This window comes from Giraffa tippelskirchi, chromosome 4, assembly GCF_054371585.1.
Source record: "Giraffa tippelskirchi isolate mGirTip1 chromosome 4, T2T-mGirTip1v1.2.pri, whole genome shotgun sequence".
Lineage (NCBI taxonomy): Eukaryota > Metazoa > Chordata > Mammalia > Artiodactyla > Giraffidae > Giraffa > Giraffa tippelskirchi.
Genome location: NC_137278.1, coordinates 144,459,966 through 144,487,840, shown reverse-complemented (window position 1 = coordinate 144,487,840; position 27,875 = coordinate 144,459,966). Strand labels below are relative to the sequence as shown.

Genomic DNA, 27,875 nt, shown 5'->3' with positions numbered 1-27,875 from the left:
GCTGCCGCGGCGGGCGGACCTGCAGGAGGCGGCGGTGGCGGCCGAGGCCGAGCGAAGATGGCGGACGGTGTGGACCATATAGACATTTACGCGGATGTGGGCGAAGAGTTCAACCAGGTACGTGTGGGCCCGGGCTCACGCCGCCGAAGTGGGCGGCGCTGCGGCCGGGACGCGGACCTCGGGCCCGCTGCGGGCCACGAGCCGGCGCGGCTGCAGACCGTGCGCCCTTGGCGCCCGTGGGCCGCGCCGCCCGATCCCGGCGCGGCGCCCCCCTCGCCCCTCGTTCTACCGCGTCGTTTCGTGGGCGGCGGGCGCCGCCACCCTCCGCGGGGCCCCGAGCGCGGACGCCAGCCACTGTGCAGCCACAGCCGGCTCCTCCCTCGCCGCCGCCTCGCTCCCCATTGTTGGCGGAGGCCGGCGGGCGCTTCCCGCCTCGCTAGGCCCGGGCGGCTGGGCGGCGGGTGCGCGGCGGGGAGAACGGGCCGCCCCTGCGCCCCCTCCTCCGCGGCTAGGTGGAGGAGGAAGCCTGGCGGGGCGCGCGCCGGCCTTCTCCTTGCCCCCCGGCCCTGCCGCTCGGGCTCCGATTCCTTCGGTCGCTCCATTTTGTGTCTCTGTCGTCGCTCGGTCGCCTCATGGAAGGCCGCGATCACGGCCCTTTGTATCCCGCGCGCCCAGCTTCCTGAGCTCCCCTGCCCGCGTTTGCTACAGGTTTCGGCGTGGCGCCATCCCCCTCCTCCTCTTACTCTTTGGGAAGACGGCTTCAGTGCGGGCACGTTTGCAACAAGTCCTTTGACTTTCGGACTCATGGATCGTGTTTAAAAAGTCGGTGCACTGGCCCTTACCTCGGTGGTCGAGGGCTTGCAGTGCCTCTGTGCCCAGTCTCGGTCTTTGTGATGAAAATATCAGTGAAGATAGGTGACCCGGGCCAAAAGGAAGACTTGGAAGCGCGAGGGTTGGATGGAACAAAAAAAGATGGTAGCTCACCAAGAGAAGAGAGCAGAGTAGTGATTAAAGAATCTCACCCGAAATTCACATGGTGTTTGTTAGTTCTAAAATAAAGGATTATAGCTGTTTCCCGACTTCCGAAAGCAAAATATTTACTGTTCTCCGAGGGGTTTGGAAAGGCTGGAGAAAGTGAGAATGCAAGGTTTTTCCGGTACCTCGCAGGCCACAGTTGCCTAGAAGGACTAGCTGCGGAGCTGTGATGTCTGATGTTGTGCATCCTTGCAAAAGGTTGTTACTAGAGCAGTGACGTTTAAGCTGTAAGCACTCTGGTCACATCTGCTGTCTTTTATATAGTAACACATTAAAAAAAGCAAATTGTGTTTTAACTGCAGTGTTCTAATAGCTTTCTTAGGTTTTCCAGGTCCATGTGAGGAGCTTAGTAAAATTCTGCTTAATGTGTTTTTGTGGGGTTTTTTTCCCCCCTGCATTAAGGATTTTATTTGTGCTAAGAGTTAAGGATTTTTTTAAATAGGGAAAACTAGAAATCTGTTGTGTGTTTTTTTTTTTTGAGGGAAGATGGTGCCCTTAAATTTAAATACTAGAAGAAAATTTCAGTTAACTTTAAATGTTTTCTACTCCATTAAAAAAGAGACTATATTTAAATGTAACTCATTGTTATCAAATGTTAAGTTTAAAAATCTTTCTTGTGTTGGCGCTTAAATTGTTTTTGCTGTGCCTGAGTTGTGTCAGTGACAATTTAGAAAGTTACCTTGAGTACTAAACACAGTCGGATTCTAATGCTTTTTTTAAGGTCAGTAAACAAAGATCTCTGGGAAATTTCATTTCCTTTTATTTATCAAATGAGTGTAACATTCCATCGACAGGAGGTCCATATCTGCAAGTAAAAAACCAAATGTTCAAGTCAGTTTTCTTTAGCTCTCTTCCAAGAAAATATATTTCCTTTTGTCTTTCTAGTCACAGTAAAGGAAGAGCTGGACTACAATTTTAGAAGTTGAGCCTTGTTCACAACGTTTTAATGAAATACTTTTTAGGCTTTTACATACTTAATTTGGGATGGGCATTTTTCTCAACTGTATAGCTGGATGGAGTGATACTTGCTTATCCCTCTGCACCAGCTAGTGCTGACCGAACAGGAGGTAAGAAGAGATTAAAATTTGGTAGCCCTGATGAACTGCTTTATAGGGTTCTTTTAAAAATATTTTGTGGATTTTACCTATAGTATTATATTGCACATGTAGTTGAATGGTTTTTACCTCTAAGATCTTTATACTTTTGAATCAATTAATGGCATTAAATAGAGGCTTTGTTTTTGTTATTATTTTGTGTATCACTGGCCTTTGTAATCTACTGCTTGCTGTGATAATTCCTGTTCACAATATGGCCATAAAAGGATAGTTGATGGTTTTTTAAGGTTCGTTCTTAATTTTTAAAAATGTTACTAGTATTGAAATATTTACCTGAAATTTTAACAGAATTAGAAGCAACTATAAAATTGTTGTTGTTGATTTAATTTGCATTCTTATTAGCTGGTGACATTACTTCTGCTGGTGGCTAAACTGACTTTATTTTGTTGTAGTTGAGTAGAATGTTTTGCTAAGTATAACGGGTTTTATTTCGGCTTCTAAACTGCTGTAAACATTTAAAAAATCTCTTCAATGTGAGCTGTAGTTTTAATTGCATTGTATACTTTGAAATTCTTTGTAATATATGTGTTTTTGATTTTTTCTGTTTTAAATAGTTATATTTGTATGATGTTTTATTTCATGTATGTATTTTGGTAAAGAGCAGTGTAAACCTATTTCAAAAAGTGAGACATTCAACTGTCTTAGAAACTTTAATTTGGAGATGGTGTGAGAAAAAAGTTACTGAAGCTATGGAACAACTCCTTTCTTCACCAGATGAATTTAGAGTGAAGAATAAAATTGGAGAAAGGAAGAAGGTACAAGGGCCTCAGTTATCCTGTATAGCTGCTCTTTAGTTCTTAAATTGAAGATCTCTGGATGGAACCAAATTGAGAACAGTTGCTCAAGTGGAAGAATTTGAACTCCTTCCAAACCTCTATATTACTTGGATTTGGAGTTGAAAAGAAAGCTGTTGGTTTCAGCCTCTCACACTGTCAACTGAATTGATAGTGTGTATCAGTTCAGTTTGAACTGGAATTTGTACTTGAAGGTAGTAGTTACTAGCCTCATATTTAATAATTACAGACTTTTATTTTGACCTAAACTAAACTAAATTTTTTCAACTCAGTTGTTCAGTATACATTTGAGTATTTTATATGCCAACAAGGAAGGATACAAAGTTTAGATAGTGTCTAGACTAAGTGCACGGTAGTGGGATTACATAAAACTGTGACACTCGGACAGGTCATGTGTTACAGAAATCACTCTTTTATGTCTATCTTTATGTGTAAAGTTTCTGTTGGCAGAGGAGAGGAGAGGGAAGTCAAATTCTGAACTTCAGGAAAGCTTATACTGGGTGCACTGAAGTAGTGTATATTTTGCTTGTTTGGGGAGCAAAGCCCTTAATGTAGAATTTAGTTTTTGATGTACCTGGTGGTAGGTCACTGAGAGCAGTGCTCATTCAGTGATCTGACAATCAAACTTTAAAATGAAAATGTATGTAGATAGTGGGAAAGAATTCATTCGGAAGTTACAGACTTAGACATCCTTGTAAGTGTACTTGTCTTTACAACATGACTCATTCTGCTTTACATTTAGTTATTGTGTATCTACTATAGCCAATGTTAACTAATTTTGGAAAATAAGTTTTATTAGCAAAATATCTGCAAAATCTTACTTTTACCAAATTTATATTGAATAGAGAACCCTCTAAGATAAGGCATGTAAGATGGAAACTGAGGTAGGTAGAGACTGATTCAGAAACTTGGGTAGAAATGTTTAGGGGAGCGGGAACTCTTAATTATTTTATTATTTATAACTAGTTCATTCTGTTGTTCACTTTGTGGTTTATGTGGCATATTTTTAGTACCAAATTGACTTTCTTACCATTAGTTGATCTTTTAACAGGGATTACAAACTTATTTTAAAATCTACTTGAAATGTAAACAAAGTCAGAAAGTGAAATATTTTCTAAAAAGATAGGTATGTATTAGATTATCTGTTTTGTGGATTTTGTGTGTTAGTGTATTCTTTTCCATGGTATAGAAAACATAAGGGCAAAATTATATTTTGGTTATATTTCTCTAAATGGAATTTTTTTTTTTTTTCCGATAGAGGAACTTGGAACAAGTGGCCTTTGCTGTGATGTTAGTGGTGGTAACATATAATGCAGGAGTGGCATTAATGCAATTTTAGGAACACCAAAAGTAGTATTGTGCCTGTCAGGAAGAGTGAAGGTTATAGCACAACTACCACAGTCATCCCAATGATGTACAGTATATCTGACATTAAAATTATATGGGAAAGTATGTCCCACTTCAGAGCAAGGGCATGGTGATAATGAAAAAAAGGTTGAGAAACATTGCTTTTAAGAGGAGCTAATTGAAATTTGGTTATTTTACTATCCATCTTAATTTAAATGTTGTCTCTGACCTGGCTACAGCTACTCATATATCATGAGGAACATCATCTTGAGATGCAGCATCTTGAAAGGCTACCTTGCCTTTAAAATGATTATAGTAATTAAATGTTGGGAATGAAATAACTTAGTGGATTTTTTTTTTTAACAAACCCTAAGAGCTGTTGCCTACTGGAAATTTTATATATTGTATAGTTCTATTGGTTATTAGTTGCTATGAACAAGTTGGGCAATATTTGGTAATCTAAAATAATTAGAGGGGTAATATTGATTATTTTTTCTTTTTGAGTACCATTAAAATTTTCCAATGATAATAATTGAAAAGACTGCATATAGAACTTTACACTGTTGACTATTTTTCTTTGACAAAGTTTGTCCAATAGACTTTCAGAGCTCACCTTCTTTGTATGTGATCTGTGGTATTATTGTTGTTGTTTAGTCACTAAGTCATGCCCAACTCTTTTGGGACCCCATGGACTGTAGCCTGCCAGGCTCCTCTGTCCATGGGATTCTCCAGGCAAGAATACTGGAGTGGGTTGCCATTTCCTTCTGGGCATCTTCCCGACCCAGGGATTGAACCTGGGTCTTCTGCATTGCAGGCAGGTTCTTTACCACTGAGCCACCAGGGAGGCCCTGACTTGTGATACATATTTTATGTAATTTCAGAACATGCATGTTTTCCCCCCTTTTAGAGTGGGAACAGAAAGTAGGGTGTGTTCTGTATATAATTATTATTATTTTTTAATCTGGAGGATAGGTGTGATATGGTGAAGTTGAAAAGGAAGGTTACTGATACTACAGAAGAGTGTGTGTTTTGAGTTGCCTCTTAGTAATGGTGGTAATGTATTCAAATTCATTAATAGTTTTTCACCAAGTCCAAATGCATACCATGGGGCTAAAAGTACAGGCTGTGGCCTTGGAACTGAGCGAAGCTAACTAGTCCTCTTGGAGATCAAACCCCAGGACCATGGTCTCAATTAGCATCATATTTCAATCAGTTGGAAGCAGTCCAACTACCAGACCAAGTGCCTGATTGTAAATATTGGTAGAATCATATCAATAAGGAAAATTGGTTGGTGTCAACATAGGAATTCATGGATGGATTCATCAGGTTAGTTGTTATGCTTGTAAGTTATTGTCTACTTACGTGAACATTTTCCTAGATTTATAACTAGTGAAAAATCAAATAATATTTCGTGAAAGTATAAATCAAAATACTTTTAGTGCCACTATTAATAAACCCTGCATTCTGTTTTACTCTCCCTCAAACCTTATATTGTGATTATAGTCTCTGCTGAGGAGGATGGAAACACAACTCCTTTTGAATAATAGTAACAATAATTGTACTTGATGTACAAAACTGGATTGCAAAAGATTTCAAAGTGCCTGCTACCCCTTGCAGGAAACTTTTTGGTATCTTAAGTGTGTGGAATCACTGCTGCAGCCATGCCACCTGAAGGTTTAGCTACACTGAAACTTCTTAACAAAACTCACCCTTCTTGTTTCTAATTTTTACTATCACTGCAGTTTGATCGTGTTCCTTGGTTTCAAAAATCTCCGTTCTCAAAGGTTATTTTGGTATTGCTGTGGAAACAAAATTATGGCATTATTCAGTGATTGTGGTCTTAGTTTCTGCCCGTTGCTAAAGAGGGCTTACTTCTCTGACTTATCTTAAGATCTTGTCCCTTATTAGGTAAGTTAAATACATTCAGCCTCATAACAATATTGTTATGTAGAGATTCTGTTGCATAATCACTAAATTGGATAACTTCATTATGCAGAAGATTACCTGAAGTGCTGTGTGTTACAAGTGGTATTTTCCCTTCTAGATTTTTTTTTTCTTTTTCTGTTTCTTTAAAAAAAAAATCTTTTTCTGGCTTCCTTCTGAATAGCAAAACAAGAGCCATGTCCCCTTGGGACTTTATTATAACAGTATTTTGTTGATCTGTTCATAGTCATATTACAAATGCCTTTTCTGTGTCATTCTTTATCCATAAAATGGTTAGTCCCTAACACTATTAGCTTCTCCTTATCTGCCATTTGTATTCATTCTTACTGAATTGTATTAATGGAGAAGATAGGAATTATATTCGTTTTCTAAGTGTAATTGCCTCTCTTCTTTTATTACCTCCACGGAGGAGCCTTGTCGGCTACAGTCCTTGGGGTTGCAAAGAGTCGGACACGACTGAGTGGCTTCGCTTTCACTTTTCAGAATGAAATAGTTCACATCTAGTTAGGTACTTTATGGTGGAAAGGAAGACAAAAATAGAGCTTTCCCTCTGCTACTGGCTACTGAAGCCAGTGGCCCAATAACTGTTACCAAAGGCAATTTAAATGATGCTCAGTGTTCTGCCAATACCTGCATTTCATTTTTCTTGTTCTTATTTACAGGTTGAACCCTATTTTTCCGTTTTTCTCCTGTTCACATACTTGCTTATTTTTCATTTTCCTCTTACTTGCATATCACTTAGGCGTGTAAGTGGCATCTACTGGCCTTGTTTTAATTCTGCTGGTGACACTTGATGGCAAAACTTTACTAGATTCTTCCTTGTTCCTGTTCCTTTTCTCTTGATCATGTAGCTATCTCTTGCTAGTTGACTATATATCTAAGAAGTCAGGTAAGCGTTAACTCTTTGTTGACTGAGAATAATAGAACTATTAATAGATACTAATTTGAATAGTTTAACCTGTATTTTATTTGTTTGTCTTTCCCCTGTTCATTTGTTGTGACATATAGAATCATTTACATAGCCACATTTCTTTATCCCCTTCCTGTGGCTTAGCTTAACTATGCTTTTTCTAAAACTAATAGCTTCCACAGAATTGGGAAGCATGATCCTGAATACTATAGAAAATAATAGTTGTATTTTTCTGCAGTTAAAAATATTAAAGATTCATAATGGCTCTGATTTTTGTCTGTGATATTTTTGTATCAAAAATTTGTATTCAGTGTTGTTACTTTTAGAGTATTTTGCTTCCATGAAAAGTTTATTATTTTATTTTGTCTACATGTTATTCTGTTCCTAGAAGAATGTTAGTTCCTATAATAAGTATCAGTGGGGAAATAGGATTCATTGTATAGAAATTCACTTTATAGGCACCGTTCAAGAAATGGCATAAAGTGAAAGAAGATTTGTACTGAGATCTTTGACCTGTGTCTTTTACCAAGTTTTTAAAAGAAAATAGCTGAATAAATTTGCACTAAGTATGTTTTAGAAGTCATCTATTGTATAATCTAGAACATTATTTCTGTATCTCAGGAAGCTGAATATGGTGGGCATGATCAGATAGATTTATATGATGATGTCATCTCTCCATCTGCAAATAATGGAGATGCCCCAGAAGATCGGGATTACATGGATACTCTCCCACCAACTGTTGGTGATGATGTGGGTAAAGGAGCAGCACCAAATGTTGTCTATACGTATACGGGAAAGAGAATTGCATTGTATATTGGGAATCTAACATGGGTAAGTGACTTGATTTGAATTAAGTCCTTGGTGATTGATTTCAAACTATTCCAGTAGTTAATTTTTCTCCAGTTTTATAAAATTAGAATTTCAAGTTATTAAATTGGGTCTACATACTTGCTTACGCACCAAGTGGGGGGGCATACATGCACCTTTTAAATGTAGTAAATACCAGAATCTTCTAGTTCTGAATTTTGTAGACATTCAACTTGTTTTGGTAGAGATTCCAGTTAAATGTAGGTCAATTATTTTATCTTTTACTACTCCTACACTTCAGCTATCCCAGTTTACAAAGGAAAATGCTCACATAAAGTCTCAAACCAGGATTCAGAAATGTAGAAGGAAAGATACACAATATGATTCTTGTTTTTAAGAGTTTTCATTATCCAAATGATAATAACAGACATGTTGAGTTTCATTTTTGCTCTTAAATTTGAAATCTGATTTATGGAAATACTGCTGTTATACGTTGTATTTTAATTTGGTTTATGAGACTGGAGGTTTATTGATTGGAGTTTCATTAGCTGGATGTTCAATGTTATTATTATCTGTGTTTTATTAGCATTGACTCTTAAATATTTACTAAAATAGTCCTGTAGAGTTTTTGCATCTGTATTTAGAAACGTTTATTACACATACTTGGAAATTTAAAAATTGCCTAGAAATTAATTGTTACTGTACATTTCCTTAATAGTATTTTTTAATGTTTACAAATTTAAAAAACTGGACAATCTCCCACCATCTGAGCAATTTTTATAATGTTGGAGACAGTAGCGTTGTAGATATAAAGAGTGTGATTGCTAAGTAAGACTGAGTCTTGGCTCCTATATATGTTTTATAAACTTGGACAACTTCTTTAACCTCTCTATTGCATAGAGTGTAAAATAGGAATTATATGTAAAATGGGACTTCTATGTTTTGATAATTAAATATTTGATAAAAGGGTATGGTAGGCACTGAATACACATTAGGGTTTTGTTTTGTATACTTACTTTGAAACAAGGTGGAGTTTATTTTCCCAAATAATTTCTTTTAAGAAAAAAGCAGCAGGTGAGATTGGTTTACTGATAATTTAAAGTCATAGCAGTTGAAAGCTGGAAGAGACCAAAAACTCATTAAGGGTTTTTTTTTGTTTGTTTTTAATTCTATATTCTCTCTGAGGGTATGTACCTTCTATTTCCAAAACTCTTATCAAGGGACGAAATTATGTCTTCAGGTGCTTTTGTGCTATTTAAAAATTGGAGACTGACTGGCAGTAATTGTACATAGTTTGCACTAAAGATTAATTTTCTCTTGTTTATCCTGAGTTTACCCTTAAAACTAAATTGAAACAATAAAAATCTTAGATATGTTTTGATGGTTAATGAGGGGGAAATATCTTGCAGTGGACAACAGATGAAGACTTAACTGAAGCAGTTCATTCTTTGGGAGTAAATGATATTTTGGAGATAAAGTTTTTTGAAAATCGGGCAAATGGCCAGTCAAAGGGGTAAGAATTTTGTTTTAATTCTTTTGTTTTTTCACCCAGTGGGAGTTAGTAGCTAGCAGTTACAATTTTAGGGGTGACTTTTCCTTGAAGTTAATACTTATCTACGCATGCGTAGGATGTTTCTTTTCTATACTGACAGGAGGTTCTTGGGCAAAAATTCATACCCATTTAATGTATCCTGTGATCTACCTCCCTAAAACTAGTGGAGCTGGGAGATTAGGTCTCTTTTCCAATTTTCCTGCGTTTTCTCCACTGTGGTTGAACAACGACAGTTTGAAGAAGCATTACTATCCCCATGGATAAGGGGTATTGGAAGATGGGCAACTGAAGAATAATGTAGCATAGATGTTTTGCCTTATTTTTTTTAACTATTAAACTACACAGATGAGGTAGGATCATTATAAAATACAGATGTCCAAAAATAAGACAGTAAAAAGATATAATGTCATCATCTGTAGGTGATTACTCTTGACATTTTAGTGAATATACTTTTGGGTTTTTTCCTAGTGCTTATATTTTTATTGCAAAAACAATAGGGTTGCAATTTAGGTTTTATAGTATGTTTGATACACAGTAAAAAAAAATTAACAATAAATATACATCTTCTCTAATGTATTAGTTCTTTCCATCGTACTTTGCTACTGTAATTTATTTTACAGTTCTTATTTTTGGTTATTTGAGTTCAGTTTTTGGCTATTATAAATAATGTTTTATTTAAATCTTTGGTATAGATTTTGGATTTTTTAAAAGATAATTTGCTAACTACAGAATGATAAAAAAGTATGCTTAATGTGCTTATCTTATATCCAGTGTACAATAACTAGGAATATTTTCAAACGTGCAGAGTCTGATTGCTTTTCATGAACTTCACTTCTACTGACTGGTCCAAGCAACTGTTCTCTCTTACTTTCTACTGACTGGTCCAAGCAACTGTTACCTCTTACTTGAACAGTAGCTTCCTACCTGGTGTACCTGCCTTCACTCTAATTCTCTACAGTCTATATAGACACATAGCAGAAGTTGAAAAAAAGTGACATCAATATTTGTCTGCTCAGAATGTTCTATTGATTATCCCTTTTATTCAGAGTGAAACCCAGAATCTTCACTGTGGTCTATAAGGCACTAAGACCTGTTTACCCACTACATCTCTGACCTTATCTCCTACTGCTATTTACTTTGCTGCTTCAGCTACGTTAATTAGTCTTTGCTGTTCCTCAGACACATTGCTACTTAAGACCTTTATATTGTTTCTTCTGTTTGATTTACTTTTCCCCAAAATATCCACGTTTGGGATCTTTCACTTCATTCAGGATTCTGCCTGAGTTCCCCTTCTCTTGCCACACTGTGCAAGATCTTTGGCTCCCATCACTGTTTCCTTTTTTCCGCGCTTTTCTTACATTGTATGTTATTCATTTATGGTTTTGTCTCCTACTAGATTTAGATTGTAACTTCCAAAAGAGCTTTGTTCACTATTGTATTCCCTAACCCTAGACTGGGGCCTGGCATAAAGGAAGTGGTGCTCAATAAATGTTTCTTAAATTAGTGAATTAATTAAATTGTTTCTAAATGTTGTGACCCAAGGTAATCTTGAATCAAACAGCAGACTTCGTTGACCAGTATCTAGTTAAAGGACCATTTTGAATACTAGGCTCCTAAGAGGCTAGGGAGTAAAGGCTCCTAAGAGGCCTTCTGAGAATAATTTAGAATATTGTATAACTTTATGAATTGACATGCATTCATTTTTTTCTGTTCTAAATTTATTTTTCCTAGTGATACACAATTCACATACTACAAAATTCATCCTTTTAAAGCATTCAAATCAGTGGACTTTATTTATAAAGTTGTACAACCATTATCATTGTCTATTTCTAGAATGTTTTGATCACCCCCAAAAGAAATCCTGTGTCTATTAGTAACTGTCTTTGTGGATTTGCCTGTTCTGAAATGGTGTCATAAAGAATGTGGTCCTGTGTGCCTAGCTTCTTGCTCTTAGCATAATATTTTCAGGTCTCATCATGTTGTAACAAGTGTCAGTACTTTTAAAAAATATTAATATTCCACTAAATATTACACTATATAAATACACCACATTTAAAATTTCAAAAATTCAGAAATTCTGAAAATTTCATCCATCATTTGGTGGACATTTAGGTTGTTTCCATTTTTGCTATTTTGGATAAGGCCCCTATGAAGATTCATATATGAGTTTTAGCGTGGGCATTTTTTTTAAGGAAATTGTTTCTTTTATCTAAATAGATTACACTGTAGTTCCCATATGATTTGCAACTGTTCCAAAGCCACCCTTTCATACAGACAGAAAAATCTTTAGTGAAAGAAATTAAATTTATCAGCATTTATAAAAATTTCTAATTTTGTTCTTAAGAATAATACTCCTCTGTATTCATGTACCAGTTTGTACAAACATAATATTTTCAGTTCTGTTAGGTACATTTATATGCTCAGTTTTGTTTTGTTTTTTTCCTGCCATGAGGCTTGTAGAATTTCAGTTTTCTGACCAGGAATTGAACCTGGGCCATGGCTCTGAAAGCCCCAACTCGTAACCACTAGACACCAGAGAATTCCCAGGAGATTTATTGGATCATATTTTAACTCTATTATATTTAACCATTTAAGAAGCTGCTGGGATATTTGTCAGTGTTTGTACCATTATATATTTTTTCATCAAGCAGTGTATGAGGGTTCTAGTTTTTCCCACATCCTCACTAGCACTTGTTAATTGTCTCTTTGATTAGTGTGTGAAGTGGTATCGTTACAATTTTGATTTACATTTTGCTGTTAGCTAATGATATTGAGCATCTTTTTATGCTGATGTTATTCATAATAATTAAAAAGTAGAAACAACCCAAATGCCGGTCAGTTGGTGGATTTTGAGGAAATGTGGTATATATATATATACTGAAATATTATTCAGTCATGAAAAGGAATTAATCACTGACACATGCTTTAACATGCATCAAACCTTGAAAACATCATGCTAAGTGAAAAAAGCTAGTCCCCATAAAGGACCACACACCATATTATTCACATTTAATAAAATGTCCAGAATAGGCAAATCTACAGATTTGTTCTTTAGGGTTGGAGGATGGGAGGAAATGGAGTGACAGCTAACAGTTATGGGTTTGTTTTTTTTTTGAGTGATGAAAATGTTCTTAAAATTGATGTGGCTATGATTGTAAAACTCTTGAGTATGCTAAACAAAGCATTGAATTCTGTTCACTTTGAATAATACGTTATTATAAAAAAAGTTAAAGATGAAAGTGTGACCATTGTATTCTGAGAAATACTTTGTTTTCTTTGGTAGGTAAAATTAAATTCAAACCATTTCATTTTTAATAACAGCAATAATAGTTAATCCCTCCTCACTTTCTACCCACATCCCTTTAAACACCTTTTAGGTTTGCCCTTGTTGGTGTTGGATCTGAAGCATCCTCAAAAAAATTAATGGATCTGTTGCCTAAGAGAGAGCTTCATGGTCAGAATCCTGTTGTAACTCCATGCAATAAACAGTTCCTGAGTCAATTTGAAATGCAGTCCAGGAAAAGTAAGCACCCCCTCAGAGGTTTTTATTAAAAGATATGCATTTTAACCAGTCTTGTTAGCATTTGTTACATGTTGTATTAGAGAAGTCATCTTTATATTCATTGGAGAATCCATTTTAGAAAATGCATGCTTTGAGTTTGATTTAAATTACTGATTATGACTGGTTCCGTGTACTGGAAACCTATTCCCATTTTTCTCTAAATGTTACAGACCCAACATTATACAACACTGTGCAAATTTTATAGCCCTGCCATTCTTATCCTGTCATTCCCATCCTAAAGAAAGGAAGAAACTACATTCTAATCTTTAGGTTGAAGGAAAGTTATGTGGATGTCTGTTATGGTGGGGGAGAAACTACTGATAACCAGAAAGTATTCGTTGATTTTCTGCTTGGCACCAAGACCTATCACCACTTGGTAAAGTGACTATAGAAAAGATTTGCCATTATATACTTAAGAATGTTATCACTTAAAGAGATAAATGGATGATTATGTAATTAATAGAAATTTGAGTGGTTGTTTTTCTTAAATGTTCTAGCACTTAAAACTTAACTGATGAATGTTAAAGAGTTTGAATGATTTATACTTACTGAAATTTAGAGAATTTTGGTCTTGGCTGCTGCAGAATACTGGTATTTTGAAAGTAACTCATTATTTGTTTATCAGAAATACATTTAAGCATAGATCTTTTGAGACTTCAAAAGAATTTAAATAGATGTGAATGTTTTCCTAAATGGGTACTTCTCGTGTAGTTTGAACTGGCCCAAGGCATCTGTAAGTTAGTAAGCAGTATACATAAACTTTGATTTAGAGTTGTTTCTAATATCTAACGGTTACATATCAGAGAACTATTTTAATAAATGCTATTTATGAGTATTTGGATATTTGCAGCTACACAATCAGGACAAATGTCTGGGGAAGGTAAAGCTGGTCCTCCAGGAGGCAGTTCACGTGCAGCATTTCCACAAGGTGGTAGAGGACGGGGCCGTTTTCCAGGGGCTGTTCCTGGTGGGGACAGATTTCCTGGGCCAGCAGGACCAGGAGGGCCACCTCCACCTTTTCCAGGTAAAATTTTTCTTAAATTGCCATGGATAAAATGTGTCTACCTAATACCTCTTTTCCTTTTCTCTCTTTTTCAAGTAATGCATTATTAATGTGACTTACTCTCCTTGTTATGCTATTTTTGGAATCCAGGAAATTTGATCAAGCATCTTGTTAAAGGAACTCGGCCTTTGTTCCTGGAAACTAGGATTCCATGGCATATGGGGCACAGCATAGAGGAATTACCCATTTTTGGCCTAAAAGGTCTTTATTTTTCTCCAAACTTGCTTGACTTATATATAGAATATTTACATCCGTCTTATTTTCTTACCTCTTAAAAAATCCTTTCAAGACCATTTTTCCTTGTTTCACTTTCTAGCTTGACATCAGAGTAGACTATAAGGTGGGTGATTTCACTGTAAGAAGTGTGTGTATGCTGAAAGATGGAAACTATCTCTAAGCATTGTAATCTGTTAAAGTTTTTGTTTCAGTAGTTTTTCTTAAGCATTAAATTGAGCTAGTTAAATGTGTAAGGATATACTTCACCTTTGTAACTTGTTAGTGTAGCATTTACCATATGGGTTTCATTTAAAGAGAAAGAGTCTTGGTCTATGAGTTATGCTTTAAAAGTATAATTGTGGCATGAAGATTAAAACACCTTATTGAAGTGTTTTTCTTTTTTTTCTCTTTCTCTCTCTCCTTTACTCTGTAGCTGGACAGACTCCACCACGTCCACCTTTAGGTCCTCCAGGCCCACCTGGTCCACCAGGTCCTCCACCTCCTGGTCAGGTTCTGCCTCCTCCTTTAGCTGGGCCTCCTAATCGAGGAGATCGTCCTCCACCACCAGTTCTTTTTCCTGGACAGCCTTTTGGGCAGCCTCCATTGGGTCCGCTTCCTCCTGGTCCTCCACCTCCAGTTCCAGGCTACGGCCCCCCTCCTGGTCCACCACCTCCACAACAGGGACCACCTCCACCTCCAGGCCCCTTTCCACCTCGCCCACCTGGCCCTCTTGGGCCACCCCTTACACTCGCTCCTCCTCCGCATCTTCCTGGACCACCTCCAGGGGCCCCACCGCCAGCTCCACATGTGAACCCAGCTTTCTTTCCTCCACCAACTAACAGCGGCATGCCTACATCAGATAGCCGAGGCCCACCACCAACAGATCCATATGGCCGGCCTCCACCATATGATAGGGGTGACTATGGGCCTCCTGGGAGGTAAGTTAGTATGCATCTATAAAAGTAGACTTGGTATATTTGATCTGCAAAAGCTATTTTTCACTCTTGTCTGTGAAGTTTTAAGAAATTAGGAGCTTTCCCCGGATACATAATTTTCTGTATGTTTTCTCTTATAAGAAGCAGTATGATATGGTGAAAAACATACTGAACAGGGTTCGGAATAATAATCCAGCTCTACTACTTCCACAGCCTTGTGATTTTAGGGCAAGTCACTTTGTTTCCGTCATTTTTAAGTTAAAAGAGGTTGATAAAGATACTGAAGCAAGCTAATGGGATCCTCAAGCTACTTTTAAAATTTTAAAATCAATATCATGTACCATTGATGACACTGCATGGAAAGCTAAGGTTTCTTCATTGTTTCAGAAATTAGGTTGGTTTATTAGATAGTGTCTCATGCTTATCAGGAGTCCTGTGTAGCAAAGTTACTAACTTGTAATTAAAGTGGGAACATTAAATAATTTATAAGCATCTTTGGGTAGACAAAGACTTGTAAAACATAGGCTTTATGGGAATTAAAATAGTTAGTGGCAATCCTGAGAGAAAAGCTTCATGGAAACTAAAGTACTTTTAAAGCTGTCCATGCTCAAATCGTAATCTGGAGAGCTGTGTTAATCTTTAAGAACTATTGAATTTGTCCCCTTCAGTTTCTTGTGAGTTTATTGTTTAATTTTATATTCTTTAACTGTTACTGTTGAATTACTCTGTATTTGAGTTTGTCTGACAATGTCCTGCGGGGATGGATTTGAGCATCTGCCTAATTTCATACAAGTGTACAGGGCCAGGGAAATAAATTTGATGTTGTAGATAAAGTCTTGTGACAGTTATCTATCCATAGATATTGTGTCTTTTTGAGTGCCTGAAATACTTTGTTTTCTTTTGAGAAATGTTACATCTAGGAGGGTAGCACAACTTTTCTTCTACTCAACTTAATTCCAGTGATCAACCACCTATTAAGTGTTCATTGTATGGGGGTGGATTAGGTGGCTTGGTTTGATAAGTTTAGAGTTTGAATCTCATGTTTTTTTCTAACATAATTGAATTTCTGTAGTATCAGTTTTTCTAAAAATATTTGTGTATATATATTTGGTTATTATTGAGTAATTTTTAGTTGGAAGTGAGAAAACTGATCTTACTTTTTTTTTTTTAAGGAAATAGGATGGGTATGAATCACAGAATTTATCTGAAATCATACATGAATGTTGAAAAACTTGTAATTTGGTTAGACTGTTTATAAAGTTTTGAGAGTAACAGTAATACCTTACAAACATGCAGAAGGTTGTATTAGCTTTTCCTCATCTCATCTGAATGAAGTGCTTCTGCTTGCCTCAATTCAACATCCTACCTAGTAACTAATAACTAAGATGGCAAAACGTCTACCTTTTCTGTACTACACACGTAGTCACAAATTTTTAAGTTATCCAGCAGCTTTAGAAAATCTTGGGATTTTGTTACCTTTTTTTCAGTAAATATTTGTAGGTACTGAGGGTCTTTCATTTGCCAGATATCCTGGGGATTCAGTGGGGCACACAAGATAGGTCTAAGATCTTGTCCCTCATGAAATTTTATTAGTCAGACATTTATTATTATTATTCTGTTGTGAATTGGGCTCTGCGCCTAAAGGATCCAAATGTAAATGAAACCAGATTCTGGCCCTGGCTTGTGTAGGGTTCGATTCTTTGCAGTCAGCATGTTTTGCTTAGATAGACATACATATATAGAGAGACATCAAAACAGTTTTTTTACATGTTTTTGTATGACTAAAAAAATATTTTATTACAGTTACGTAGATATAGCATTTCTGACCTCCAGAAAGATAGGTTTTTAAGTTGCTACTTTATTTCAGCTGAAAGATAATGGTACAAGGGAATATTGCATACACCTGCTCTGTTTGTATGAAAAATAGCATATTTCAATATGAGAAAATAACTATTAGCTCTGAGGCACTTGTCAAAAGCAGTTATTTGAATAGCATTACACTGTTATGACTAATTTAGGAAATCTTTTGAGTATGATTTAAGGTTTATTTTGATTTTATAGGGAAATGGATACTGCAAGAACACCATTGAGTGAAGCTGAGTTTGAAGAAATCATGAATAGAAATAGGGCAATCTCAAGCAGTGCTATTTCAAGAGCTGTGTCTGATGCCAGTGCTGGTTTGTGTATTTCTTTCTGTATTAATATTTCTTATTTATATTATTAGGAATGACCTAAAACTTTTAAAAAATGATTTTAGTTTTGGCTGTGGGCAGGCTTTCCCTGGTTGCGGCAAGCAGGGGCTACTCTAGTTGTGGTGCACTGGCTTATTGTGGTGGCTTCTCTTGCTGCGGAGCACAAACTCTAGGCACACAGGCTTTGGTAGTTGCAGCACCCTGGGTCAGTGGTTGTGACGCATGGGTTTAGTTGCTCCGAGACATGTAGGATCCTGCTGGACCAGTGATCGAACCTGTGTCCCCTGCATTGGCAGGCAGATTCTTCTCCAGTGTACCACCAGAGAAGTCTAGGCATGACCTAAAGCTTTTAAGTACAACTTTGAAGATGGGTCATCTACATGTAGTAGTTATTTTTATATTTCCCAATCATTACCTATCTTTTATTTAAAAGGCATTGAAGGGAACTATATGTCACAGTGTAGTGAAATACCCCTAATTTAAACATTTTAGGTATAAATTTAAATATTAGCCCTGATATTTAATGGCTTAGGGGCCTTAAGGCAGCTCATTTATTCCCATATTTACCAAATGATCACGTGTTTCATACAGCTATAACAATAGCAAACTTCATGTACACTACAGCCTTTCCCAAATGATGAAACTGAAAAAATTAAGACATCATCTATAATCATTTTAAAGTGCATTACTTTTTTAAAATGGTTGCCTCAAATGATATTTTTGAAAACAAAATTTGTTTGACTTAAACCTCTCTCCTTCCACTCACAGGTGATTATGGGAGTGCTATTGAGACATTGGTAACTGCAATTTCTTTAATTAAACAATCCAAAGTATCTGCTGATGATCGTTGCAAAGTTCTTATTAGCTCTTTGCAAGATTGCCTTCATGGAATTGAATCCAAGTCTTATGGTTCTGGATCAAGGTAAAACTTTCCTGTCTCATGTCTATTTAAAATTGCTTCTTTGCAAATAGAGAAAAATATTGTGTTTGGGACTCTATAGGCTTTGATTTTACTTACTACTGTTTATTTAGCAGCTAATGTGATTTTGTTGTTGTTTAATAAATGTCAGGTGTTTGCTTGCTTAAAACCCCTCAAAGGCTTTCAGTTATTCTTATAATTCTTATTCTTAGAATAAATGTAATAATGCAAATGTAAACGTTGTAAACAGTATGATGCAATTCTCCTCATTATGTACCTCTCTTGCTCACTATTCTCTAGCAATATTGGTTTCCCTTCTCTTCCTCTTGACATATCAAACTCTTGTTTCTGTATTAACACTTGATACTTCTACTGGGAGCCCTTTTCCTTGGTTCTTCACATAGCTGTTCCTTGTTCTTTTCTCAATTCAATCTTTCTAGGAGGGGGTCTTCTCCCAGGTTATTCTGATTATTCTGTTTATTTCTTTAATAATTCTTCCTGCAATCTGTTCTTACTTATTGTTGTAAAGTATTGTTGCTTATTGTTCTTACTTATTTCTTTTCACTAGAACACATTGAAAAATGGGAGGGATCTAATTACCTGTCTTGTTCATTACTGTATTTGTAATGATGTAGAGAATGGGTGCTAAATAAGTATTTCTTGAACAAGGGAGTTTATGATCTATTTCTTAGGATTTTTTAAAATTAGGCGATTTTTTTTTTTTTGGCGTTACTGCTAACGTTGAAATTTTACATACTTTAGAAAGGTAAAGCTTAATCTTGACATACTTTTAGGTCTTTAGTGTACTTACCAGGTGATAGAGTCGTCTTCATTAAGCTAGGAAAAGGAGCTTGTCTTTGTCATGGTCCCCAACTTTACAATTACTACTTTATGACCCGGTTTAAGGATCTTTGGATCTGAACAAACTTGCATAGCTAAAGACCGTATCTTACATAGTCTTCTAACTTTTTAAGTCCAGAATGACTTATACCTTGATCATAATCTTAACACTTAATAATATTTGTTAAGTTCGAGCTGTCTGGTGCAGAAATACAAAATAGAGATTAGACTAATAGGCAGTTATTTCCTAATTGTGAATTTCAGAACTTAGATTTGTAGGATTTCTAAGATATATACTTTGGTTAAAGTACCTGTTTTTTGTTTGTTTCTAAAGGAAGTTCATGCAGCATTTCTCTTTATTAAATAACAGTGTGAATGATTTCTCAATGTTTTCTAGTGGTCATGTTTACTAAGTTTCTTCTTTGCTTCCCACCATGCCTCTCGGCACTACCATCCTCCAAGCAGACATATGTATATATTTCTTCAGAAAGTTTCTTAGCAGGGTAGCACTTATGATGAACCATATTTTGACTAGTTACAAATGTAAGATTGATACTTACATACATGTTTAGGGAACCTACAGTAATGGGTGATAATTTTAAGCATTTAAATCTCATTGTGTATTGAGTGATTTCATGAATTTTATTTCTAAAAAACTACTTTTCTGTATGTTCTTTCGGTTAAAACACAAGTCCTATGAGATTTGCTCTACTTCACCTTTCTGCTTTTCATTCAGTAAATATTGCATGTCTTTTAGGCTCGTGGTTATACTAGATGATATGATGTATTGCCATGGTGTGTCTGGTTCCCAATTTTTAGATGAATGTTTTTTAAAATGGGATTTCTAGTTCATGCTTGTTGCTGAGTTGGTAAATCATTATTGTCTGTTCAGAATATTTTAGTCTAAACTATATTTGTAAGTTATTTTTTTGCCTTAGGTATTTTTAAACATCAAAATATTAAATTTTAAAGCTAATTATGGAGAGCATTAATCCAGTAATTTCTTTTAGAAGACGTGAACGATCAAGAGAAAGGGATCATAGTAGATCACGAGAAAAGAGTCGGCGTCATAAATCCCGCAGTAGAGATCGTCATGATGATTATTACAGAGAGAGAAGCCGAGAACGAGAGAGACACCGGGACCGGGACCGAGACCGGGATCGAGAGCGTGACCGAGAGCGCGAGTATCGTCATCGTTAGAAGGTGGGTATTCCTTGTTCCTGTTGTTTTTAGTATACCTATTATTAATAGTAATTATAACTCCAAGGCTATTGTTTATACAGTATATACCCACATTTTATATCGTGCAACTACTTGTTCTGAATTTAATCTTCTGGAATCATCTGAGGTAAATGACAGGTGAGTAATGACAGGTAAACATTTTGATCTCTTATCCTTAAATATTGCTTGTTTGAGTTACAGCTTTTAGGTTTCAGACTGTTAATGATCCTAAGAAAGCAAGAAAATAATCAAGAGGACTCATTGTCTGCTTCTAAAATCTAAAAATTGGAATTCTCTTAATCACATACATAGTTTGCATGTGATTTAAAATATAAAATATGAGTTAATTCTTAGTATAGTATGCTTGGACTTCAAAAAATAAATTTAAAGTTTCTCTCCTTGAACTAACTTTATTTATCCCTAAAAATTTTAAAGACAATCTGACACTTGTTGCTAGTTGGAAGGTGGTTTGTTAGCATTTAGAAAAACTTTTTTTTTTTTTTTTAAGAAAAGGCACTTTTCCTGCCATCTGCGCTTTGTTTCTAAAAGAAAAGAAACAGTATTCTTTGATTTGCAAAGAAGATAACAAAGTTACTTAGTTAAAATGAATTCAGGGTATTCCATATAGAGAATTTTAAGTTGTATCAAATCATACATTTCAGGTTAGAATAACCTTGAAGTAATTTTCTTTGATGTTTCATTCATAAACCATAATCATTGTGTCTTTTTTTTCTGTATTTTAAAACTATTGTGTACATTTTTCATAAAGTGGGAAGAGTTGTCTGTTTATACTTCATTTTCACATGTAATTTTATTTTTATATTTGTGAACAGCATTTATTCATGTGAAGAGTGGGAACAGGGCACTATAAGGCTTGTGCATGTGACACAAAAGTTATTCTGTAAACAGATTTTTTTTTCTTCATAGGTTGGTGGCATATCCAAATTAAATTAGACTAAAACAAATCCCTTATAGGTTACTACCCTTTACATGATTATTTTCCATAACTAAAATTGGGAAATACTGAAAATTAAGTAACTGTTAGTGTTTAAATTGTTATGGGCAAAACCAAAGACTTGTATGTAATTCTGTGACAGAATAGCAGTAGATATATTTTAGCAAATGAGATCCTTTTTTAAGTAATACTAATTAGAAAACAAGCAATGTAAGTCTTATTTTTGTGGTATACAAATAAGTTATTATATTATTTACAGTTTTAAGAGCTTTTTGAAGTGAAAAGGCAAGTTTTAATACTTTTCCTTGCATTTTGAATATGCATCTTGAATATATATCAAACTGTAATTTTAAAATAGTTGTCCATGTACTGTATTATAGAACTTAATATAATTTTCAAAACATTATTTTAATATAGGGCAAAATTTTTTTTACTTTTAAAACTAAGCTTTTTGGAATTGATACTGTTTTTGGGTGTAAGAATTGAATGTTGTGTCATGTAAAACTAAACATTAGAGTTTTTAGATGTAGTCCCCCTCCTCTCCCCAAGTTGACTGGGCCTGATCCCATCTTAAAAAAAACTCCCAGTGCCCATCAGTTGCTTTAGGTGAATTATGGCCACCTTAGTGAAATGCTTAATGTTCATCAGCCATTTCATTTAAAGTAAGATACAGGTCCTTCAAGTTATATTTTTACTTAGACTTTGTCAGTTATCAACAAGCTTCTAGTTACTGAAGTCATGAGAATGGAACTTGCATACATTTTCATTCTTCTTCAGGACTGGACATGCCCATCAGGGGCATTCTGAACCAGTTTATATCCGAAGTGAACTAACAGGTTTTCTTACTGGTTTTGGTTAAACTAGCATAGATAGGTAAACTCTTTCTGAAAAGTCCATTGTTAATTTTAAATACCTTGAATTAACTAGCATTACATTCCAGTAATGGGTACACCTAACTATATCATGGTTTGAGTTTATTACATTCAGACATTAACTATGAATTCTTAACTTGCAAACTAAATATTGTCGGCATTTTTTCTTAATCGCTGATGTGTACCATACCAAAATTCCCATGTTTTGTTTGTACATTATAATCAGAATTGAGTTGTAATATTGTTATGTTCCTTCATCCAAGCAAAATTTTACATAAGCATTTCCAGTGCAAAAAATTTTGTTAACCTGGAATATTGTACCTTTGCTATATACTATATACCAAAAAGTATTTATTGCTGATGTAGACATGGAATAAATGGGCTGGGGGGAATTGGGATTAAATATATCCAAGTGAAAAACTTTCTTAAATAAAAAATATTTGCACATTTAATCACCATCAAAATAAGGTCTTTTGACCTTTTTTAGAAGTTTTAAAATATGAGTCCTTTTGAACTTTCATGTAAACCTTAAATGGACTAAATGGAATAAGAGTAATTTGGAAGCTAAAGTGAATGTCACTGTTAAGTCTGTATACAAATAAAGCAATAATGTGACCTATTATTAAAGTGATGATGAATGGCTAAAAGGGCAAGTTCTTAATTTAACTGGAAATTTAATGATGTTGGCAAGCTGTTAATGTCTGTCCCATCTTAATTTTTTTGTGTTTGAACTGTTGGTAATGTTAATTGCATTCTCTCATTTAAAAAATGTATTAGTTTTTCTAAAAGCATTTAATATCAAGTTCAAATATATAATATTTTAATGAGAATATCAATATTGTGAATTTCAGCATGTAAATACTTTGTGCTTCATATTCTGTAATTTCTGCCTCAATTCTCAGACCACTCTGAGCAAAACAAAAGTAGTTCAGTGTTTTTAATATTATATGCTTTTTACAGAAATAATTTTATTTTCATAGTTATTTTCTTCCGTGTTTCTTGTTATTACTTGTTGGGAACAACCCTACTCAGCAAATTTCTGTTAATGGTTCTGCTTTTGTTTGTATACTGAAGAGTAATGAAAGGATTTTTTAAAAGTACTTTTTATTCATGCTTTTCCTCTCCCTGACACATGACTTGACACATTCTCAAATCATTATCCATTCCTTTGATTAGATTTTTAAGCATCATGTATGGGGTATAGGTTAAATAATTATACTTTCCTTTGCTATATGATTTTTCTTCTCCTATCATAAATATTATGATCTTAGATTTTGTTGTCATTGTACAAGATTTAGGGTATTTTGCATTCCTTACTCAGTTTTTTAGCTTTGCATTAATTTGGGAAAAACAAACAAAAAAAGCTGAAAGAATTGAATGTTCTTTTTTAAATGTTAAGATGTTTTATCTCCTTAAGAGTTAGTGTTACTTTGAGTCTTAGGTGAAAATTAAGTACTTCTAATTATCTAATGAATGATACTGGTGGTGATGAGGTTTAAAAATTATTTCTGTAACTCTTAGGTCGTCTGAGATCAGACTAATATTACGCATCCCTGTGTTTATGGTTTCCCCATATATTCTAACTGCTTCATCTGAATATGCTACATCTCACTTTTGCTTTAATTTTCCTTGCTTTTAGTAGTATTAGCAAAACCTGGTGTGCTACACAGGTACGTTAATTGCAGTGAGAATAGGGTAGTAAGTGATCCCTAGAATGTATGTGTAGTGTGTTTTGCTCACTGTGGTTTAAGAATATGGTTTTGTTTACAAATAATTAATGTTCCCTGTTTCTTTAAAAAAAAAAATCAGTACCAATGTGAATCACCTTGATCTCTCACCTTCATTTCAGTGTAAAATTTGCTACCATTGGTTTAGTTTGTGAATTAGATTGTTTTGAATAAATATTTAATTAGAATGAATAGTTAACATTGTTTAAAAGAAGCCTAATAACCAAAAAAGGAGGAAGGGTGCCATATATGCTATCCAGATTTACTAATACAATATGCCTTGGTGGTAGCATGTTTTAACTCTCACAGTGAAATCTAAATCACAGTTCATTTTGAAATGGCCATTTTGTCAGATTTTGGAGCAAAGATGAGTATTCTTTGTGAAGTTTATTTCTGCCATTTAGTGGACTGCCTGGAGCAGCAGTCATGTTATATTTCATAGTGTAATAAAATTATTTAGTTAAAATGAGGTAAGTACTGTCTCTAGAAGTGGAAAGATGAAAGTACAAAATGTTTTGGTATTAAGGGAGTTTTTTGTAAATATCTACCATAAACAAGATTTTGTGTACTGTGTTCTAGTCAATGCAAGAAGGGATGTTGATTTTAAAAAGAATTGTATTTAGATACTTCTCTGTCTTCTGCCCACCTCACCTCCATTCCTTTCATCAAGAAATTTTCAGATAAAAGTGGATTTTATTATACTGAGTTAATAAATTAGAATCATTCAAATTCAGTATATTAATATGAAAACCTGTAAAAGATCCATATCTAGTATATTTTGAATCTTTTACTTGAAAGATGAAGTAACTGATGCCAGTAAATTTCCTTGGATAAATTTCTAACAGAAACGTTCATAATTTGAGTTGTTAATACTGACTTGATCTTAAATTATCTTGGGATTCCCTGGTAGCTCAGCTGGTAAAGAATCTGGCTGCGATGCAGGAGACCCCTGTTTGATTGCTGGGTTGGGAAGATCCCCTGAAGAAGGGATAGGCTACCCACACCATTATTCTTGGGCTTATCTCAAAATGCAGGTTCTTCTCTGAATTGAACTTTTAACTTAGTGATCACTTTATATACTCATTAAAGAGCCATAGATTCCATCTGTCTCAGCTTTTTTAACATCTGTTTACATAGATCTTCCTTCTATAACTGATAGCTAAAGCAAGACATTGTGTGGCTTTGACATTATAGATTTGACTGCCTGGTATTCTGAAAATATGACCACTGAATGTATTTGTTACTTTTAAGCTTCTTTTTTATATCTTTGTTTATGTAGATTTCTGCCTAGAAATTCGAGACTATAATATGGAATTGAGTTATTGGAAATGGGTTGTATTGCCTTCAATTTTGCCTTTTTTTGAGATTGTAAAATTTGTATTTCCAAATGGATATATGTAAAGTGTTTAGAAATAGAAATAAAAACTGTCAGATTATCCCCCAGATTTTATGTCTGTATGGTGAAAATTAGAGATTTACTAGTAGTAAAAGTCTTATCTTTAAAGGAAACAATAAATGTATTCATCCTAAAGATATATGTTGTAATTTCACAAGCAGGATTCTCTACATAAAAAGTAGTAGAACTTCTCCATTCGGAATGATATAAAATTGCAGAATATGCATTTGGTTTTTGGAAGGGTTGGGTATTTTTGTTTTGCTCATTGTGACTTAATTTTTCCTTCTTAATTAACCCTTCCAGTATGACAGAATAATTAGGGAGATAGTGTTCTCTTGCAGTAAGAATTGTGAATTTCCTATTAATGTTTTTTTTTTTTTGGTTAGAATATATGCTTTGTCTCTCTTTAATGCTTCAATACCAGTTTGTTTAAGTATATTGAAAAGTAGTAAAGATATGTGAAAGCCAGCCATCTTCCTAATTTTTTTCCGTAAAATAATTCCACCAAAAGCTTTATCAACATAAGTTAAAGTACAGTAAAAGGTAGCATTAAAAAAGGCTTAAGTATCTATATGAAAAATAAAGGCAAATAAAAACAGTTCAAAAGTTTCAGGATTATAGTATCTGCTTTTCTCTTTTGCAGTTGTAAAATTTAGGTTTTTACTGCTAGGCAATCTGAATATGTGTATTGATGCTCTTAAGATGCTTACACCCTAGTTGAGGACAAAAGGACATGAAAGAAAATTTATAGTTAGTTGTGACAGAATACTAATTATTCTTAATTGTAGAGCAAAAAGTATTTTTCTTGATTTTATGGAAGACTGTCACTAAACATTGTGCCCTTTTGCCTCTTACATAACCTTATTATTGACATGCTCTCTTGGAATTTATATTTCAAATAACTGGTGTTTCAGTGGTCATTAATATCACGTTAATTGAATATGTTTCCTTTGTGAACCTCTACCTGAAGTTTGCATTTTTATGTATTCCTAAAATTTTAGTTTATCTCATTTATTGGGTTTTTTTTTTCTTTTTGTGAGTTTTCAATGAAATTTGTAGATTCCCATTTAGCTTGTTTTGGCTTAGTTTATATACATTAGATATTTTGATATAGGTGAAATAGAGTGACAGTACTGTTATAAATTTGTATATGTCTAAAGATTTGTACGTGAATGTCATTATATTTACATGTGCATACTGAGCTTATATTTACAAGTTTTGTAACATGGAGGTCCGTTTGATTTATATTTGCAGAAGTTCCTGTATACTGTCAAATACAACTAATTTGTAAAATTTATTGCATTTATATTCAGTTCTCATTTGTTTATGAGTTATATAGAATTTATGTGGAAGAATGAAAAATATTTACATTAAAATCATACAGGCATTTTCCATTTTTGTAGTATGAATACTTTAGAAAATGACTTACAAATGTTTCCATCTTCACAGAAACAGTAGCTGCTACATTTTCATTTGTTTCAGTCATTAAATTTATAAGGCAATAATACTTAATAAAGAAATCAGAATATCTCTTTTAATCATCACATAAATTGGGAGCATTCTCCATCACAAAGGCAGCTACTGTTTCAGTTAATTCTTACTTTGTGTTAGAATACGTAACAGTGAAGTAGATGCACGACTTGCGTATGTATAGTTAAGCCAGCGTTTTTCTGTGTATTATGGGGAATAGCAAAATCTACATCATAAATTTTGACACATTACAGCTGAAGGAAGAGGAACACCTTCCAAGACAAAACAGTCTTCTGGAAAAATGACGCTTGTCCAGCAGTTTGCTTCTTGTGATTGAACTGAACCTGTAAGGATTCATGGATAAAATGAACAGGAATAGATCTGAATAAAGCAAATCTGCATAAATGGTAACCAGTAGCTCTACTTTTATTTTTTATGTTGCTTAACTGTTTTATTTGAAGGAAACCTGTGTGATTTAAAAAGTTAAAGCTTTTGCAACTTTATTACTGGTTATATACATTTGGCCATTATAATGTGCAAGCAATTGGAAAAAAAAAGTCAAGTAAATGCTTGTTTTATAGTAGTTTGTTCTTGTTAAAAAAATGTTCATATGATAATGTCTGTAAACAGCACCACTTTGATTACAATAGATGTAGTGTTGTAATAAACTGTTTAATGGGGCTGATGTGTAAAGCTGTTCAAGTTATTTGATGTTTACACCTCAGGGAAAGTCTTGTGTTCAGCAATATCTAAAGATAATGTTACTATGACATTTATACTGTCGTTTAAAAAAAAAAACATTGCAATAGCGTTTTTGGATATGCATCAACCTAATCTTGCGTTCAGTGAATTAAACGTACTAATTAAGTGTCTCTTGCCCTTGATTTTGATATTAGAATAGGTGATTACCTGGATATTTAATATTTCTATATTCTGCTTTTCTAGCTGTTTTTACCTAGTTAAGCTTGTGACTTTGCTGAATGGTATGTAAACTTGTAAAAAA

The 27,875-nt window shown here is 34.7% G+C and overlaps 1 protein-coding gene across 15 annotated transcripts; it reads left to right on the top strand.

Moving 5' to 3' along the window:
• Nucleotides 1–27,744, top strand: CPSF6 (cleavage and polyadenylation specific factor 6). Of its 15 annotated transcripts, none has more exons than XR_014082036.1 (11): nt 1–117; nt 7,767–7,976; nt 9,362–9,465; nt 12,882–13,027; nt 13,917–14,090; nt 14,220–14,330; nt 14,779–15,283; nt 17,342–17,461; nt 18,241–18,394; nt 20,245–20,434; nt 27,127–27,744. XR_014082036.1 is itself a non-coding variant. In XM_081589791.1 (11 exons), exons 1-10 carry the CDS (start codon nt 58–60, stop codon nt 20,429–20,431), a joined length of 1,767 nt encoding a protein of 588 aa, XP_081445917.1. In that variant the 5' UTR covers nt 1–57; the 3' UTR covers nt 20,432–20,434; nt 27,127–27,744. The 15 variants fall into 15 exon arrangements, 13 of the variants coding, with proteins under 13 accessions (XP_081445917.1, XP_081445914.1, XP_081445916.1 ...); XR_014082035.1 differs by having other exon boundaries at nt 20,242–20,434; XM_081589791.1 differs by having other exon boundaries at nt 17,342–17,457.
• The last annotated feature ends 131 nt before the right edge of the window (nt 27,745–27,875 follow it).